The sequence below is a fragment of the Punica granatum genome, chromosome 5 (genome assembly GCF_007655135.1).
Source record: "Punica granatum isolate Tunisia-2019 chromosome 5, ASM765513v2, whole genome shotgun sequence".
NCBI classification, from domain to species: domain Eukaryota; kingdom Viridiplantae; phylum Streptophyta; class Magnoliopsida; order Myrtales; family Lythraceae; genus Punica; species Punica granatum.
The window spans coordinates 31164422-31179736 of NC_045131.1; the positions used below are offsets into that span (position 1 = coordinate 31164422).

At 39.4% G+C, this 15315-nt stretch overlaps 3 protein-coding genes across 4 annotated transcripts; 2 read left to right on the forward strand and 1 right to left on the reverse strand.

The window, feature by feature from the left end:
• Positions 1-865: 865 nt before the first annotated feature.
• Positions 866-4779, forward strand: LOC116209239 (bifunctional purine biosynthesis protein PurH). The gene is made up of 11 exons (XM_031542828.1): positions 866-1166; positions 1332-1407; positions 1539-1635; positions 1734-1836; positions 2027-2160; positions 2389-2566; positions 2760-2914; positions 3292-3501; positions 3653-4000; positions 4120-4246; positions 4363-4779. Exons 1-11 carry the CDS (start codon positions 923-925, stop codon positions 4512-4514), a joined length of 1824 nt encoding a protein of 607 aa, XP_031398688.1. The 5' UTR covers positions 866-922; the 3' UTR covers positions 4515-4779.
• Positions 4780-5252: 473 nt separating this feature from the next.
• On the forward strand, positions 5253-7579 carry LOC116208323 (urease accessory protein D). Its single transcript, XM_031541697.1, has 9 exons — positions 5253-5402; positions 5495-5647; positions 5771-5836; positions 5983-6057; positions 6190-6234; positions 6405-6638; positions 6773-6855; positions 7009-7180; positions 7272-7579. Exons 2-9 carry the CDS (start codon positions 5537-5539, stop codon positions 7383-7385), a joined length of 900 nt encoding a protein of 299 aa, XP_031397557.1. The 5' UTR covers positions 5253-5402; positions 5495-5536; the 3' UTR covers positions 7386-7579.
• Positions 7580-7683: 104 nt separating this feature from the next.
• On the reverse strand, positions 7684-12841 carry LOC116208322 (UDP-N-acetylglucosamine diphosphorylase 1). 2 transcript variants are annotated; one of them, XM_031541695.1, is made up of 15 exons: positions 12472-12840; positions 12135-12189; positions 11819-11970; positions 10870-10909; positions 10508-10600; positions 10321-10433; positions 10150-10224; positions 10020-10059; positions 9834-9916; positions 9644-9721; positions 8974-9117; positions 8701-8768; positions 8391-8505; positions 8140-8296; positions 7684-8029 (listed from the first exon to the last, which is right to left on the reverse strand). In XM_031541695.1, exons 1-15 carry the CDS (start codon positions 12640-12642, stop codon positions 7932-7934), a joined length of 1482 nt encoding a protein of 493 aa, XP_031397555.1. In that variant the 5' UTR covers positions 12643-12840; the 3' UTR covers positions 7684-7931. The 2 variants fall into 2 exon arrangements, with proteins under 2 accessions (XP_031397555.1, XP_031397556.1); XM_031541696.1 differs by lacking the exon at positions 12135-12189 and having other exon boundaries at positions 12472-12841.
• Positions 12842-15315: the final 2474 nt, after the last annotated feature.

The window sequence follows — 15315 nt, forward strand, 5'->3', positions numbered from 1 at the left end:
TATTCCGATGCTGACTGGGCTAAGAATCCTGATGATCGACGATCTGTTAGTGGTTTCATTATTTTCCTTGGGTCTAATCCAATATCTTGGAGCTCAAAGAAACAACGCACAGTAGCTCGTTCCAGTACCGAGTCCGAATACAAAAGTCTTGCTAATGCTACTGCAGAGATCATTTGGCTTCAATGGCTACTTCAAGAGTTGGGTTTTTCCTAGCACCTAGCTCCTACGCTTTGGTGTGATAACATATCTGCTATTTACCTCACAGCGAATCCTGTCTTTCATGCTCGAACAAAGTATATTGAGATAGACTATCACTTTGTTCGATCGCGTTTTATGCGAGGACAACTTCAGATTCAATTTATCAGTTCTGATGATCAGCTTGCTGACGGTTTTACCAAGGGGCTATCTTCTGCACGCTTCTCGACTCTTCGATCCAAGCTTCACACGGAGGACTCCCCATTAAGCTTGCGGGGGAGTAATAGAGGAAATAGTGATCTACAATCCTAACTTTCCTAGTATAGTTGCTGTATCATAATTATGTAATTATTCTGCATTTATTTCTTTTATTTCTTTCCTCAAATATATCATGTACAGCTCTATATAATTCAATACAATTCACCTCAAATTTCAAGTTGAGGTTTCAGCCAAATTCCTCTAATCTTTAGTGGTTATTTGTATTGTTCTTGTAAAGGTCTCTCTGGGTTCTCCCGGTCAATAGTACTGTAGCCACCCTCTCTCTCGCCTCTTATCTCTATCTCTCCGTCCAGAGCTCGGCTCGGCTGAGCTTCGACCTATCCAGGGGGGGATCGACCGGGTCGAACCGGTGAGTGCCGGTCCGCATTTTGTACTTTTTATTGAGAGGGGAAAAAAAAAATTGACGAGGGAAAGGGACGCGGGCGTGGTGCGTCATTTCAGGCACGAGATGTTAGGCATAGCCGCTGTTCCCGCCGGCGCTCTCTCCGCCGCAACACCCGCCGTTGGGACTTCTCCTCTACACCTCTCAAACCACTGGAGGGCCAAAGTTTGCACTTTTACCTCGCAGCAGCAGGGGCAGGCCTCAGTCGGTGGGGGCATTATTCATCTTCAATCTTGTTTGCTGCGCTCGAGCTCTCCTCTTGTTAAAGCAATGGCTGCTGAGAAGACTGAGTCGCACCCTTCTGCTTCTCGTACATTACTGTCTCCTGTTCCGCTCTTCTTTAGCTCCTTTACATGAAAGAGTGTCAATGATTGAAAAGAATGAACTTTGAATTGATTATTAGAGCTGAAGTAGTTTGCATCTCTCTACCCCCCTTTCTCTCGTATTGGGATCCTTCTCTTGTCAATACATACAGGTAGCAGGCAAGCGCTGATATCGTTGTCCGATAAACGTGATTTGGCTCTGTTAGGAAAGGGGCTTCATGAGTTGGGGTACAGGCCTGAAAACTCTTGCCTATGACTGCGCGCCATTGCTCCTTAGGAGGAGAGTTTTGACCTCTTTATGTATGTTCGGATTGGAGACCGGTAATGTCCTTGCTGGTGGTCTGTCTCTGTCTGTCCAGGTATACGCTTGTATCGACCGGAGGGACAGCAGCTGCTCTGCAAACTTCTGGGTTGCCTGTCACCAAAGTGGAGCAACTCACTTGTTTCCCTGAAATGGTCAAGTCTAAATTCTAAATGGATGTTCTACTCTTATTTCCCTTTGTGCTTGCGGGTGTCCATTTAGAACAAGGAGCTGATGTTAGTTCCATTTGCAGCTTGATGGCCGAGTGAAAACTCTGCATCCTAACATTCATGGAGGAATTCTTGCACGCCGTGACCAAAGTCATCACATGGAAGCGCTTGATAAACGTGGGATTGGTGAGTTGTTGTGTAGAATAGAATAGGTCTGTACTTATTTGTGGGAATTGCGGAGCTTATGATTACAGTTTGTGCTCTTTATTATTGTCATGCAGACGCAGAAGTTTAATTCCCATGAAATCGTGTTTCTTCGGATTGTATATATCACGTGAAATTTGAGATAAGTAAATGTAGGATGGCCGCTTTGCAGGTACCTTTGATGTAGTTGTGGTGAACTTGTATCCTTTTTACGACAAAGTTACTGCTAAAGGTAATATTGAGTTTGAGGATGGAATTGAAAACATTGATATCGGTGGTCCAGCCATGATCAGAGCTGCTGCTAAGGTCAGAGTCTTATGTCTCTAAATATCAATATCCAATTGGCCTGCATTCCTTATGAAAATCACACTGCTCTCATGTTCATTATATCAAGTGCCACTTGTAGATCCTAACACAGTGTTTGTGTGGGACACTTGCTAAGTTTGATAAAATTCCATTATGGAACCAACATGAAAAAAATAGTCGAGGGTCCTTTGCTTTAGAGATCCACTAATATGTCTTAACTATAAACAGAATCACAAGGATGTCCTAATTGTTGTTGATTCCGAAGACTATCCTGCCCTCCTGGAGTTTCTTAAGGGGAACCTGGAGGATCCACATTTCCGCAGAAAACTAGCCTGGAAGGCTTTTCAACACTCTGCTTCTTATGATTCTGCGGTCTCAGAGTGGCTCTGGGAACAAACTAATGGAGGTATCCCTTTGATTAGTTTGTTTTTTTATGGGGTTGCTTTCTATTGTGTCCTGCATACATACATGCATGCAATAACAGTAGTATCTTTAAACTCCTATTGTATTCTCCAAATCAAGCTACTTCAGTAGTCTTTTGATTTTTAGTATAGGTGTGTTCAATTTGCAAGGCTGACCAGTTATTCCTTTCATGGCAGAAAAGTTCCCTCCCAGTTTTACAGTGCCTCTCTCTCTGAAGAGTTCTCTTCGTTACGGTGAAAATCCTCATCAAAAGGCTGCATTTTATGTGGATAAGAGGATTGCTGAGGTTAATGCTGGGGGTATTGCAAGTGCTATACAACACCATGGAAAGGTAAGGTGTTGGGTGTCTCGTTGTTTTATAAAATTTGTTATAGAGGTTTTTGGCTCAGATTTCATCTATTTAGACTGGCAGGAGAAGCTGCAGCATTTCTCGGACAATTGTAGATGTGTATGCTTATGTGTGTAGATTATGACAGCCAATGTGTGTTTATATAAGCATCGTCTTGGTTTTTCTTATTCTGATAAACCTAGTTTTAGATCTATGAGTTATACTATCAATTTTTTTAAAAATTAAAAAAAAGGATCTATGAGTTAAATATATATATATATATATATATTCTAGCCCTTCATTTTCTTTTTCATTCTTTGTACCTTTTTCTATTTTCCTGAATCGGATTCCATATTTATGTGAAAGCCCTTTCGGAACAGGAAATGTCATATAACAACTACCTGGATGCTGATGCTGCTTGGAATTGTGTATCAGAGTTTAAGAACCCGACATGTGTCGTCGTGAAGCACACAAATCCTTGTGGTGTGGCTTCCCGTAGTGATATCCTTGAAGCTTATAGGTTAGCTGTGAAAGCAGATCCAGTTAGTGCCTTTGGCGGTATTGTGGCCTTCAATGTAGAAGTTGATGAGGTAAATTTTGCGATTCTCGTGATGGTAACTCTACCTCATTGGTAAAAAACAAACCATATGGAGGAAACAACTCCAAATATTTGTTTGAGCATTTGCCAGAACCATGGAACTTGAAAACTAATTTCTATATGTATGTTTTATTTGCATCTAGAATTTAGCGAGGGAAATCAGAGAGTACAGAAGTCCAACAGATGGTGAAACTCGCATGTTCTATGAGATTGTTGTCGCACCCAAGTACTCAAAGAAGGGACTTGAAGTGCTCCGAGGGAAATCTAAGACACTGAGGATCCTGGAGGCTAGCAAGAATGAGAGAGGAAAGCTCTCACTGAGACAAGTTGGCGGAGGATGGCTAGCTCAGGATTCCGATGATCTAACACCGGAAGAGATCCAATTCAGTGTTGTCTCAGAGAAGAAACCAACAGAAAGTGAGCTTAGTGATGCTGAGTTTGCTTGGCTTTGTGTTAAGCACGTGAAGAGCAATGCCATTGTGATCGCAAAGGTAAATTGCCTCGGCCTGGGCATTCCCATGTGAAATAAAGATACTATGGGGCATACTTAGGGTTGGAGATAATTATCTTTTCTGGTAATATATGAATGTTCTGTTTTGGGTTCTCTCAGAATAACTGCATGTTGGGCATGGGGAGCGGGCAACCGAACCGGTTAGAGAGTCTGAGGATTGCCATGAAGAAGTCTGGGGAGGAGGTTAAAGGAGCAGCATTATCAAGCGATGCATTCTTCCCATTTGGTAATAATACAATAAAGTTTTTGAGCTGAATGACTCGTTTCTCTCCTCACAATGTCTTATGATATCTGTTGTTTATATGAATGTTGTGTTTGTTGTTGTTGTAAACTTAAATAAAGCTTGGAAAGATGCGGTGGAAGAGGCATGTGAGAGCGGGGTAGGTGTTATTGCGGAGCCAGGAGGGAGCATCAGGGATCAGGATGCGGTCGACTGCTGCAACAAGTACGGGGTGTCGCTGCTCTTTACCAATGTGAGGCACTTCAGGCACTGATAGATAGGGTAGCTCGCATCGCAATGGTGGTTTTCAGCCACTGATAGATAGGTAGAGCTCCCAATGGTGGTCTTGAGCTCGACTTTACATAGCTTTGCTTGAGCAAATAATGTAAGATTTTCTTGGGACAATGGTCTCCATCGTTTGTTTTCATGTTTTTCAAATGCTACTGTATTTGATTGGAGGACATTTTAATGTGCTCGGAACTTTGACGATGCACGCTAAGAGGATATGTAATAATATCTCGGATGTTGTTTTCAAAAGAGTAAGGATGTGTCTGTAGGGTGTGCTTATTTGAACTTAATCAAATATGCGCTTAAAAGATAGTTACAAATTAGTTAATTAGGAAAAATGAATGAGGAAATGAGGAAAAGACGAGAGATGAGTTTCTAAATTATTTAATTATTAAGTTAAAAATTACTTAACTCATTAAGGCAAAAAAATTGACTTAATAGAATAAATGATTTTTCACTTATTGATACCTTTAACTTTTTAAAATATATCTCGTCATCTTCATCAACACTCTCATCTTCTTATACACTTCTTTTTTTTAATTAATAAAGTATTTAATTTTTAAGCACTTAATTTAACGAACGCCATTTGAGACTTTTTATAATGAAATGGAAGAGGTATCAGGATTTGAAATACCAAGAGTTTTCTCAGGATTCTCTCATCAAAATCTTTGAATGTGTGGAGTGTAAACCATCAATTCAATCTTTGTTTTACCATTTTTTGGACAAGGCAAATCCAGATGGATTCCATTGCAGGGGCCGCCAATCCAATAAAATCCCTCCGGTTCGATGAGGCTGAGACGGGCGAGCAAGCACGTCCCAACAAGAGAGAGAGAACAGGTCCAAACAGTCAAACTCCAGAAAGGCCCATTCTCAGGTCAACCTCAACTCAAGAAACCTTCCATTTCATATCATATCATATATTCTGACATTTCTTCTTCGTCTTTCGTCTTGTCTTTGTTGGGGCAGGAAGACGAGGACGAAGACGAAGGGAGAAAGAGAGACAGAGAGATGGAAACAGGCACAAAATCGGGGGAAGTGAGAGTGGAGAAAGTGGGAGGGAAGTCAATGGTGACCAAATGCTTTTCCAAGTATCCCCTCAAATTCATCATCCCCAAAAAGGTCAAAGGGTTTGCTCTTTCTCCTTTCCGCCGTCTGAATTGTATCTTCTTTACAGTCGTCACAATCAGGGGAAAAAATAAAAAAAGTTGGATTTTTGATTGATGGGTTGGGTTTGCTGTTCAGGCGGGTCCTTCGAAGACCGATTCCGTGTGGATTTACAGCCTCACCTATGGCGGCGGCATTGTCTCCGTATGCTCCCTCTCCCTCTTCCTTACCTGCAACATACTCTCTTTGGCTTCTCTCCATGTATGCAGCCATGGTCATCAGTAGGTCAGCCGGCCTGCCTGCCTGCCTTTCTCCTAACTCATACAGAAAGTCTTTTTGGTTGATTTCAGGGGGATGTTATTTCGTCTGGGCTATACGTCGGAGACGGTTCCACCACTGTCCTGACTACTCAAGCTTCTACTAAGGTCGAGAGTGTCAAAATTATTATGAATTCCTCCCTCCTGCTTCTAGCCAGGCCTTAATTAGGACTTAATCAACTCTGCTTATTCTCGATATATATTACTTATTACTGAGTGCATTGGCCTCTGATATGATAGGTCTACAAGTCTCTCGGATCAAAATGCTCCGAGCAGCTTTTCGAGGTAAATTCTGGCCTGTTGGGAATACTTGTTGCTGGCTGGCTCTAGGTTTCAAAGCTCCGTCCTGCTTTTCAGATCAGATCTTTTAAGTAGCGTGTGTGTATGTGTATATATATAGATATAGATATATATATATATATGGTGTGAGAACAGCAGTTTTTTGCCTGCAGTAGGCAGAAATTGGAAGTGATGCCCTCTTGGTCGTGATTCCAGATCCAGTGACCTGCTTTTCCACGGCAAGGTACTCGCAGAAGCAAGTGTTTAGAGTCGTTCCAGGGTCCAGCTTAGTTCTAGTGGATTGGATTACTAGTGGACGGCATGAGAGTGGAGAAGTATGGGATTTCAATCTTTATAAGAGCACCAACAACATATTCTTTTCGGACGGCCAACCTTTGTTTCTTGATACGGTAAGGTTCAAGGCTGTTTGTTGATTTCAACCATTCTGGATCGTCGCAAACCTGCTATGCCTGTGCCCCTTTAAGATAAGATCAAACCTGTTTTTAGTTCTTCTTTTCCCTCAACCTTTTGATTTGTACAACAGGTGCTGCTAGAGCAAGGAGGAATTGCTCCTCTAGCAGAACGCATGCAGGACTACCGAGTTATTGCAATGGTCGTACTCTTGGGGTGAGGATGACTATGCTTTCAATTCTCTGTGTTCTTTTAATTAATGAGTTGCAGACTTGGATCTATATGATACTACCGTCTTTCTTTGCTGTTGGTCTCCCTAAAGATTGTGATGATCCTACACTACTGATAATGGTACGATGACCGGAACAGGCCAAAGCTCAGGCACGTTCAAATCCGAATACAAGAAGATGTGAAGACAATGATGTCTGGGCAACTACGAGTTTCTTTCTCCTCACTGAACTGTCGGAAGAAACCGAACCCACACAACACATCACCTGACAAACCCGCCCTTGTAGCTTCTTGCAGTGCTTTTGGCCCCAAGGTATTTCTTCAGAGGACCAACTTTAATGGCACACAAATGCCCTTTTTAGTTGTTTTTAACCTTGTCGCTGATGGTTATTCTCGTGTTGCAGCGAGTAGGAGTGGTTGTTAGAATAGCATCTATGACAACTGAATCAGTGTACAGTTTTCTGCGGCATCAGCTGGAGGACTTGGAACCATTGATTGGGCTGTCACCTTATTGCTGAATAAGACTGATTTGCTGATTCTGTAGTCGTAACGTCACTTAATGTCACAAGTGGACGAGAATTTGATTCGTGTGGTTAGTGAACAGTTTGTTTCTGTTCGATTCTATTACAACAATTCCTCAACAAATTTGGTTGGATTTTGAAAAGCCAAAATTTTAAAAATTACTAGACAAAATGGCTCTCCTTGCTGCGAATAGGTTTCATGGAAAAATATATTCTGAAATGATCATTTAAATTATATTAATGTTGATATACTTTCCAACTTTTTTTTTCCCCTTCTTGGGTAGAACAAGATCACTTAGATCAGAGGCATACATTACTTAAGAGAACTCATCCAAAGAGTCCCGGTTACAAACAGTTAGGTGAACTCACCTTATTGCTGAATAGACTGATACGCTGAATGTAGCATATTTGAACAATCAGGACCATGTTTGTTGACAACATGTCGTAGAGACATCGATGAATGTATCGGATGGAAACTTCTAAGATATGAAACAAAAGGATTTTGGCAAAATGAACTAACTATAGTACACCAGCAGACTGCGCTTAACATGTAATCTCACAAGGGGCATGAAATGTTCTTCCACGGCAGAGAGCCTCCAGGTTCTCTCCTGTATATGAACGAAGTGGGGATACCTCCACACCTGGGATTAACATATGAACCTCATAATCATCATCATGACTCAATTTGGCCAATGAAAAGGCTATATATGTTTGCCGTACGGTTTTAGCTATAAAAATATATAGAAATTACCAGTGGAGTATAGGGGAACTGAATGCGTCACAAAACCACCGGCAGCAACTACCCACCGAGTGTGGAGTCGGAGGACGAGCAGCCGAGCACTGTCTGGTGTATCAAAACTTGACCCATTGGCATTTTTCACGGGTGCAAATTCTTCCTCCCGTAACACCTGATTTTCCAGGGAAAATCCATTTTCAAGAGACCGAAACTTATAAGACTAGGCAAATTTTAGATAAGACGGAAAGGTGAAGAAGGCCTTTAACCTCGAAAAGAGCAGTGGAGGGAGCATATGGAAAGGCATCAAATATGAACTGCTCTAACTTTAGACCCACTGTTTGTCCATGTATTGAAGGGATCTTCTTCTCAGCTAAATGATATCTGTTTGTTCAAATCAATATTTAAAAGAAATACCATGAGATTTCCCAATTGGGGAAAGCAAGAAAGCATAGATGGGCTCTTGACAAGACAGAGGAGAGAAAAGAAGGAAGATATGAGGGTGACTAGGCAAGTAAATTTAATAATAGTTAGAGAGAGAAAAAAAAAAAAAAAAAAAAAAAAAAGGGAGTTACTTACATGCTATCTTTCTCGAGGCCGTCTGCAACTTGCTTGAGAAAATCCAAAGTGAACATATGCAAGCAAATCTGCATAAAAAATGACCATCAGCCAGCAGCTTCCTCCTTTTTCTTATTCTTATTCTTTTTCTTGGAGGAATTTAAAATCACGAGGTCCAACTTTACTCAGTCAAGCACTATAATCAATGTTGGGATTGGGATGGCTCATATTATCAACTAATAAATATACATATAAAGTCTTAACACTTAACAAGCAGCAAAGCAGAGGCTATACATTACTCCAGCAAAAGCGAAGCCGTCCAGTTTCTTGATTGATTTCAGAAGCCAGGTTTGTGTCAAGCTCACTATACTCCACCACAGTAAGTGGGCCACCTTTGCCTCGTCTAACAAACACCCCAACCTTCTCTTGAGGGTAAGCCTGCAAGAAGTACCAGACCAAGACTTAAGTCCGATAACAGTAAATGGGATTAATAGTAGCTATGAACAGCTGTGCAGAGAAAGCGGCTTCATCATTCTTGTGACATAGAACTACAACTTGAGTGGTTAAAAAAATAAAAATTCAAATAAATGAAAAAATAAAAAAAAAAAAATATATATATATATATATATATATATATATATAGAGAGAGAGAGAGAGAGAGAGAGAGAGAGCAACTTAAGCTTATAATCCATCAACAGCCAAAGGTTACCAATTAACATCTGTTTCATCCACAAAAAATATTTTATTCTCTTTTTACGAGTATAAACATAGAGCATATTAGCAAAACTAAAGGAAAGCTTGTTTTTGAACATGCCTGAAACCAGATGAGCTGCCCTAGAATCACCTAGACTAGCTAAGTATGTAGCAGATCGCATTTTCAGATAGAAAATGAACGAAGAAATTTGCATCTTGAGTACGAATGTGCAAGCAACAAGGCAGTCTGATTTCATAGAAGTTATCATACCTTCCGAACAACTTTAGCTGCAGCGGATATGCCCTTGTCTATGCAATAACCCAAGAAGGAGGGATCAGCAACACGAACCTGTTTTCAAGAACCCAATATGATATGTATCTCAAAGTTGAAAATTTGGAATATGCTAAAAAGTTGAAATCACACAAAGAGATGTGCAAGGGAATAAATAGCAAGAACTCACAAGGGCATTATCGACTCCATAGCAGTCTATATATTTGACCCCTCTAGCGGCCATATCTTCTAGTAGTCTTTTGGATTTCAGAGCTAATAATAAGAGAACCAAAAGTCTCCATTCAGTCATTTTGTACGCATAGAGATTAATTACTAGCGATAATATGACATCAGCAACGAAAGCCCTCAGATCTACCTGAATATACTCCTCCATTACCATCTGGTGCTTTAGCTACCTGGCTTAAAAAATAAACATTCAAATTAACATCAACAATCACAAGATGACTACAATCATATCAAGTTTCAGATGAAACAGAAAAACACACCTTGACTGGAGTCTCCATGATGAACCTACCATCTTTCGAAACACATGGGATGGTACCTTGCTGGAAGAAGGTAATCTGCACGGAAGGAAGTTAATAAACATTGTCGGGTGCTCAAGGGGCTGACAGGATAAAAAGGTCTAGTGCAGCAGAGGAAAAATGAAAAAAGCTCACTTGGTCTGCTGAAAGACCGAAGTATTTGTGAGTTTCAAAATATTTACGGGTGGCCTCATTGGTAAATGGGCTGGTCATTATGTACCAATGTATGGGTAGACAACCAGTAGAATCTGTAAACAGCGACAAGTTAGGATTATTCACAAACGCAATAGAAGCCTACTCGAGCACGACAAGTGAATTTTACCTTCATTTATATCTTGAGAAGCTAACTTTTGCACACATAAAATTCTCTCAGCTTGAATTTGGAAAAGGGACTTCCCAGATGGAAGCCCTATATCTGAAATATAAGTTAATAATAATTTTTTAGGGACTATGAAATATGAGTATAGAGGCAGCTCATTAAGAAAACTAACAGAAAATACACACATGATCATATAAAATTTTTAATGGTTTTCTGAGTAACTATTTTAGAAAAGACGTGATAAAGTTCCCTATTTATCCAAGAATGTCTATTTTGCAAAAGAGATCCTGCAGTAAAACAATATGGAAGGACTAACAGCATTCCTCATTTATGGGTAGCAACTGTCAAAGGCAGCAAACACTCACTGAAGCATCCCTTTGGGTCTGAACTTCCGAGTCGAGTTCCCTGCATCAATTAAAAGGGACTATTTTCAAAATAATAATTATAAGGGAAAGCAAGAATCTGCATGTTCCTATACGAGGCGCAACAAAAGTCAATCCAAAGCCTTTCTCCAGTTGGCAAAAATTTCATGCATCAACTGATGCGGGAGTTTCTTTGTTAATAGAACATTAAAAAAAAGAAAAAACTTTTTCAATGAAGATGAATGGCTTAAGTTTATTGCCCAGATAGAAAACCAACTCGAACAAAATGAAATTTGCTTCCGAGTGATGCAGGTTTACACTTTTGGAGCAGAATTGCACGCATACATGATCTAGCATCCTACTGGCGCTTCTTGATGAAAGATTCATTCTATTTTTGCTGATAGAGAGCAAGCATTAAGTTTCTTTTTTCTTTTTTTTTAACCATAGCAGGTATCATCAAGTTCACTATAAGCATTTTTGTCACATCACACTGTAGTATATCTGTCCTTTTGCCTTCTCGACTGTAGGTGAATATTGAATAGTCAGCAAACCATAATTGATATAGCATGATTCTGTTACCACTTCAACAAAGTAGAAGATCATAGCAGTAGAATAAATCTAATGATTGTCCCTATCACAAAGGAACCTTATCTATAGATTGGCAATTTGGCTAGGTTAGAAGTACCAAATTGCGGTTACATATACAGAATAACTAACTTTTTATATACAAGCTTTCTTTAGCTACAGGATTAACTAATGAGATAGAACAAAGAATTCCTATTGAGTTCCTAGTTTCTTTTTTATTTTTTTCCTCCTCCCAGTTTTTTCAGCTTTGCATTATGACTGATAATTAGTAACTGCCGTGCCGGCTTCCCTTGCTTGTTTCATCTTGTTGTACCACTGGACTACTAGGGAACGAAAAGGCAAGGGAGGGCAAGGCAGGATAGCTGACCTGACCACCAGCAAGAAGCAAGACGGCCAACTTTCCCTGAGAGATGGCCTTGAGCCCCATCTTCCACCACCTCTCTCTCTCTTCCGCCGTCCTTTCCTCCAAGGTGGACACATTGCTCTGAGGCACCGGCTCGATTGCAGCAATCGGCAATCCTGAAAAGAGAACATGCAGTAGCACTTTAACTTATTATTATTATTATTATTATTATTATTGTAGACTTGATTGAGAGACATCCAAACATTTTTTATATGCATACTTCAAGTCTTTATTTAAGCAGGACAGGGATCGATAGAGTAAGAGATTGTAATTATTTAACCTTGCGAAGTGAGGGAACATCGAATGATCCGATCAATCCGTGGGAGATCCAAACTCTAAATCATCAGAACAAGAACAGAGCAATGATGATAATATCGATCGAGAGGGAAACCAATTAAACAGCAGTAGCTAGCAAGAGACTTTTTATAAGGAAGGATCCATTAAATGGAATCAAAGCAGAGGATCAAGAAGAGAATTTATATGAACACGCATAAAATTAATTGATTGATTGATTGATCGATCGATCGATCGTACGTATGGAGGACGAGTATAGTTAGTATTAGTGTAAAAGGGGAGAGAGAGAGAGAGAGAGAGAGTGAGGAGTGAGCTAAAGCTACCTGGAGGTCGTGGAGGAGGAGTTGGCGCTCGCGAGGGGAGAGCTGCGGCCAGTGGGCAAGGGCGTCCTCTTGACCGTAGTCCTTGAGCCTCTCCATCAGCGCCACCGGCGGGAAGGCCGCGTTGAGATCGACCCCGGTCGTCGTCGCCGGCAACGGCATCAGTTCCCCCATTTGTATAATTGTCCCTTCTCTGTCTCTTCTCTTCTCTCGTCTTCTCTTTACACTCGCACTACTACTTCCACCACCATTAACAATCGCACCTCACAAATATTAACTAAAGCTTCCTTCCTTCCTTCCTTCTACTCTATTTTGAATCTTTCTTTACTTTCAGTTTCAGACAAGATCATGTCGTGAAATGTTCTCCCGTCACGTGGGGGAGTGGAAGAATAGAACAGGAAGAAGATAATGTCTCCATCCCATCGAAAAAGTGTTAGGCCTGCCCAGCTTAATTGGGCCTAAGAAGCCCATCAATTCAATTGTCAGCCGGCCCAGGGCCTTGCAGATATAATTAGTTATGCTGCATAGAGTTAACCTCTGTCTCTCTCTCTCTCTTTAAAGAATATGAGATGTTCTCAGTAGTTTAGGATGCGTTTGATTTCAAAGTTAAAGTAACTTTGATTTTGATTTTGATTTTGATTGTGGAAAAAGACAAATGAGATGAGATTAAAAATTTGACTTGGAAAACGTGTATTTTTGTTGTGTAGTGTGTTGAGTTAAAATCAAAATCATGATTCTAAAATCACACTAACAAATCAAACGCAGCATTATTAACCGAGATTAATCCTCATTCTAACATCGTCTTGACCTTGCGGATGAGATGCTTTCACTACCAAAACATGGGTCTTTTCCGGCGCATCTTCGGCCTTTTCTCGACACACTCGTTCTTCAAGAAAGACACGGATGACGCACATGCATAGTAATAGATACCATCATGAAAGGTTTGGCAACGCGGCTTTCTTTGAGTTAGGAATTTACTAAATTCCGTCGTGTGTTAACTTTAACTTCTTTAGGTTCCCATGGGTCGGTCATATTCTACTACTACTCATATCAAAGTAACTCATAAGTAAAGAATATATATAAAATAGCAAATCTTGCTCTAGGGAATATAATGTTACCGAAAAAATAAAAAAATAATACTAAACAACTATTTATTTCCGTAAGAAAACAACTCGCTTGACGCAGTGAATTGATGCTAAATATTAAGAGATAAATATATAAATATATAATTATCAATGAAAAACTTTTCATTTGTACTTTATAATATATACATATATATTCATTCTACGAGTTTTTTTTATATAATTTATGATTAGGTAAAAAAAAATTGATGAATCGTATATGCTCTCTATTAACTAAATTCAAGCTGTACAGTACATCCCTAGACTCTCTAGTAAGACTAGCAACTCCAGGATACTGTTAGAAATTAAAAGACAAGAAGAACGACGTTCTGCAAAACAGACAAGAACATCATACATACATACAATACTGCTGGGCATCCCCCAGCGGGCCTTCGAGCAATCTACCATGGTAAACCATATTTATGTTCCTACCCCGCTCCTGCATCCGGCCTCATCATCCTGCCCCTTACTGAGAGCTTGATACGCATGAGAGTACTATCTGCAGAATTAAGAAGGCAAATTTGCAAACACCCTTTTCATTCCTAGCCCTCCATATATATGTGGTAGATATGAGCATGCCAAGCAAGACGAGCAACTATGGACTGCAAGCAGCCCATTCCGTTCCAATTCAAATGCCCAACCATGGATCCCATTTATCTGCAGGATTTTCTCCCAAATATCAACATATAGAAAGAACACTCAAAGAGCAAGTGATCTCTAGCTACTCTCTTCAGCATTGCCACACATCACATAAACAGTGTCAATCCCCCTATTTCATCGGAATAGTGGGGAAAGACCGGAGAAACTTGTACCAGCTCACAATGTTAAGTAAAAAATTTCTTATTCATTATTTATCCAAATATTTCAGATATTAATTAATGTGTACCTTATAAATTAACTATTTCTACTTTATCAAAAACAAATTTTTTTTGGAAGACAAAAATATTTTCGTTAAAATTTTTTTATGGAACTAATTGATATGATCTTTTTATTCAACCCTTAACTCTTTCTTTTTATTTCTTTTTTTTTTAATCTTTATTACAGCATGCAAAGATATAAAAGTAATTCATAATCTATTTAGTATAACAATTATTATTATTATAGCTAGATAGAGAAGCTCGTTAGAATTAATTTACATCATTGGTCATGATTTATTTGTGTATAATATGCATTTTTTCGCAAGAAAAAAAACAGACACACACATTTGTCAATCTAATTAGCAACTTTATAGATATTATAAGTTTTTCAATAAAAAATTAATTTTTATCAAATCAAAACATAACATTTATTTAAATAGACAATGATTAATAATATTCCATGAGATTATCAAATGAGAAGTTTCTTAAGAAAAATTAAAAATAAATCTCGTGCAACATATGTGCTTATAAAGACTTGATTATTCATTTTCTTATACTTGGCATGTCAGCTTCATTTGTAATGAAAACATATGATTTAAATAATAATAATGGAGAAGTGGGCAGGCTGAGGCAGGGCACGTCTCCCATAGTTAATGGGACAGCAATGCTACAATTTGGTGGTTTCGAGTTTCAGAATACCTAACAAGACAAGTAAAATACTTCAATCAATTATAATATAATAAGCTCCATGAAATTTTAAACAAAGAAAAAGCTTTTTCCTCCAAATCCTGCGAACTCCCTCTGCTTCATTATTTGCCCTTGGTTTTGACGAAAGTTGCAATCATGCCACTCTTTCCTGCTTTCCACAT

Bases quoted from the DNA above. Each gene is read 5' to 3' on its own strand.
- LOC116209239 (XM_031542828.1), top strand. From the start codon at position 923: ATGTTAGGCATAGCCGCTGTTCCCGCCGGCGCTCTCTCCGCCGCAACA. The intron at 1,167-1,331 runs GTACATTACTGT...CAATACATACAG, and splicing joins GTCGCACCCTTCTGCTTCTC to GTAGCAGGCAAGCGCTGATA. The intron at 2,915-3,291 runs GTAAGGTGTTGG...CTTTCGGAACAG, and splicing joins CTATACAACACCATGGAAAG to GAAATGTCATATAACAACTA.
- LOC116208322 (XM_031541695.1), bottom strand. From the start codon at position 12,642: ATGGGGGAACTGATGCCGTTGCCGGCGACGACGACCGGGGTCGATCTC. The intron at 10,060-10,149 runs GTGTGTTTTTCT...TTTTTAAGCCAG, and splicing joins TCATGGAGACTCCAGTCAAG to GTAGCTAAAGCACCAGATGG. The intron at 9,722-9,833 runs GTGAGTTCTTGC...TCTTGAAAACAG, and splicing joins ATGGAGTCGATAATGCCCTT to GTTCGTGTTGCTGATCCCTC.
- LOC116208323 (XM_031541697.1), top strand. From the start codon at position 5,537: ATGGAAACAGGCACAAAATCGGGGGAAGTGAGAGTGGAGAAAGTGGGA. The intron at 5,837-5,982 runs GTATGCTCCCTC...GGTTGATTTCAG, and splicing joins ATGGCGGCGGCATTGTCTCC to GGGGATGTTATTTCGTCTGG. The intron at 7,181-7,271 runs GTATTTCTTCAG...CTCGTGTTGCAG, and splicing joins GCAGTGCTTTTGGCCCCAAG to CGAGTAGGAGTGGTTGTTAG.